Below are 3,649 nucleotides of genomic sequence, written 5' to 3'. Positions count from 1 at the left end.
TTTCTGTGAAAAAAAAAAAAAAAAAAACAGATAAAAGTTATTATTACAGAACATTCTGTTGCGTTTTATAGATAGCGCGTCGTTTCCGTTCAAAATCTGGCGTTTTACTTTTAATACGGTAAGTTTCGCTTATTCTAGATTTCTTAGAGGATTAATTCATTATATCGTAAGTTATAATTGCTAGTTTTTTATTTGTAAGTAAGTCGCGTTGTAATTTCGAACACATATATACACATCGACTGAGTTTGAACGAATTTAACGTATTATACATACACATATTTCATTTTTATGCGAATAGGACACACACATACACATATGAATGAATTCCATCATGCGTATTCGTTTTAAACATCAAGATCGATTTGCTAACAAGTGCTCTTAAAAGATAAAATTGTATTACGACAGTTTTTGCTATATTAGATTTTTTTCTTTTTTTATTTTTGAAATGCAGTAAAGCATTCACTATGGAAGAAATGTGCTCCATTTTCTTTATAATTGGATCTATAAACAAAATTGAGGCATAAACAGGGCTAAGTTTTTGTGTTGCGGAAATGTTCCTTCATAAGCAATTTAAATGTCGTAATCCTATTTGCTTTTCTTAGTTAGTTTCTTGTGTATGTGTATATAATAATAAGCAAAAAAATGTTAAACGTGGAGAAAAAAAAACATCATTAATGTATGTTAATATATTTCATTACACTTTATCGATATTCAACATTATATTTTGTCTGATGATTTTTTTATGTTTAGAATAACAATTATATGGAAGTTCAACGTTTAATTTAAAATGTTATATTGTATCAAAATAATTGTCACTTTATTTCTTCTTCTTTCCTCAACTTCTGAATTTACAATATTCGTATAACAAAATTTAGAATATAATTTATATAAAAACAGTAGGTGAACAATGTAAAAGTTTAAATGAAGAGAAAATTACATTTCTTTTTTAATATTTTCATCATTATACGCTTCGATGTGGTATTAAAAATCGTGTATATGTATTAAGTACATTATAATGCATATACTGTATATGTTAACTTGTTCCAAGTTAACAACATCGACGTTGTATATAGCTAATCAGTGATAGCAAAATAAATTCAGCTACCACGAGAAAATTAATTCGTCAATTCGATATATCAATTCCTTTTTAATATTATTGTATTTATAATAATTCTTGTTTATACAATATATAGATCTTTAAATTATTTATATAACATCAAAACAATTATTTCAAAAAGTATTTAAACATTTTTGCAACTATTATACCCTGGTATAAAATATAATAAATTGCACGTTTATAAGAATATAAAAAAGATAAAATTAGATAAAAATTTCTATATAAATTTTCAATATTGCAAATTACTTCTTTCCAATGATGGATATCAGTTCTTCCACCTTATGAATGTACTGCTCTTTAGCAGCATCTTGACTCATGCCCTTCCTCTTATCCCAAGCATCCCATTTTGCTTTGCCTTTGAAATCCAGCATGCCTGGTTTAGCTATAAAATTACAATATTCTTTTAAAAAAAAATAATATTATATAATTACAGAATTATGAAAATTTTTAAATCATAAAAATAACTCATTCAAATTTTAATTCAAGTTTCTGCATATAATTATTACTAGAAGTGGATAATTAGCATTGCAAATTAAGAAAGACCAAAGTAAAAATTAAATTTAAAATAAACTTGAATATTATAATGAATGTAAATTGAATTCTTTGGTATTAAAAAAGTCCAAAGTCTAGCCAGTCTATCTTCTTTTAGGATTTTTTACAATATTTTAGATATTTATAGAAATATAATATTTTCTATACCATATAATATAGTAAATAACAAAACTAAAATAGAATATCATTTTTTAAGTGAATTATTATATTGTTTTACGTACATGTATTGCAATCTCCAATAGTAGCTTGCTTGTACAGTGAATATAATTCAAGCAAATCAGCATCTGACGCTGGAGCACTTAATTCCTTCACCTCCTCTGCAGCTTTCTTAAATTTCTGATAAAAAAAAACATATAAACAAAAAAATAACTTTCATTAAAATAATATATACAATACAAGAAACATTATACAATATATAATTCAAGAAACATTAAAATAAAATTAAATAATTAGAAATATAATAAAAATAAAAATAATTACTTCGTCTAGAGTCATTGTTTTAATAACAAAAAATATTGAAACTTTGATACTTTAAGTTAAGTAACCTCTATGTAAGTACTGTGAAGCACTGGTTCAGAACTGCAGAACATTGGCTGGGAAGATTCGTTTAAGTTTCCCCCACTTCAATATTCCATTTGGTATAATCATGAGTCATAATTTATGATTACCAATAATGTTCGAGAAATCTTCATTAATAAAAAATATATATACACATATATACATATATTATCTATATGTGTAGATTTTATATATATATATATATATATATATATACTATAAAAATTTATTATAATGTGTATATATTTATTATAATGTGTATATTATAACAAATTATTATAGTAAAATATTGATAATATTATTATTAAAATTATTGATATTATTAATATTAAAATTATGAAAATCTGATTGATAAATTGTTATTGCGCAATTTATCTTTATAACAAAAAATCTAAAAATCCATTTTTAATGTCATTCTACTTGAATTAAAAATTGTAATCTAAATATAATTGATAAATTTTTATTTATTTTACCTAATATTAAATTTATATACGAAATATTTTTTCTATTTTATATTAACTTTAAAAATACATACATATAATTTTAAAAATTAAAAATGGCATTGAAAATAATATTAGAAATATTACAAATACTATATAATACTTTTTTATAAAAATAAATTTTTTAATAAATTAATTTAAATTTTTATAAATAATTTCGAAAAATAAAATGTTTAAATAGATTTAAATTGTTAATAATATGTTTTTAACGTTTCTTATTTTCGATAATGGCTAAAAAAAATGCTTATAAATCGCTATAAATATTTTATAAGTACACTACCAGTATAAATGAATAAATACATAATGAATTAGAATCAATGAGATAATGAATAAATTAATGCATATTTTCTATAAATATCAATACATTTCAAATTGTATATATAACATTCAATGAATCATTATTGGATATAAAAAAAAGATATCATTTATTGATATTATTGATATCATTTATGATAAATTTGATAATATTAATTATTAGTTAGTAAAATATTAATATCAAAATCAAATTTTATTACGTAAAACATTCTGTTTATCATACTTATATATCGGTGCTTACCATGCGATTATATTTTATACTGATTAATTATTACCATAAAAATATGCTATATTGTTGCATAAAATGTATCAATGCTTATCATGCAATTTTATATTATTGATTATTATTATGAAAATGTATTATATTTATAATTTTTTGCTATTTATTTGACGAAATTCGTCTTCTTTTTTTTCTATTTAATTTAAAAAGTTTAAAATCTAAGTAAAAATAATTTTTTTTTACATATAAATTTTAAGATTGTAAATCGACTCTGATTCCCTAGATATCGATCACGTGGTTTTGTGTACATCCGGTGATACGACTAATTGAATACATTATAGTTATTTATATTTTTTAACAATTTAGATATTATTAGATATTATTAAA

The 3,649-nt window shown here is 21.5% G+C and overlaps 1 protein-coding gene across 1 annotated transcript; it reads right to left on the bottom strand.

Annotated features, from left to right (window-relative positions):
* Positions 1-429: 429 nt before the first annotated feature.
* LOC102674887 (putative acyl-CoA-binding protein) lies at positions 430-2,322 on the bottom strand. The gene is made up of 3 exons (XM_006619378.2): positions 2,150-2,322; positions 1,891-2,005; positions 430-1,499 (listed from the first exon to the last, which is right to left on the bottom strand). The coding sequence occupies exons 1-3, from the start codon at positions 2,162-2,164 to the stop codon at positions 1,360-1,362; spliced, it is 270 nt and encodes an 89-aa protein (XP_006619441.1). The 5' UTR covers positions 2,165-2,322; the 3' UTR covers positions 430-1,359.
* Between the last annotated feature and the right edge of the window lie 1,327 nt (positions 2,323-3,649).

The sequence above is a fragment of the Apis dorsata genome, unplaced genomic scaffold (genome assembly GCF_000469605.1).
Source record: "Apis dorsata unplaced genomic scaffold, Apis dorsata 1.3 scaffold_407, whole genome shotgun sequence".
In the NCBI taxonomy this organism is placed as follows: Eukaryota; Metazoa; Arthropoda; class Insecta; order Hymenoptera; family Apidae; genus Apis; species Apis dorsata.
This window is presented reverse-complemented; position numbering and strand designations above follow the sequence as displayed.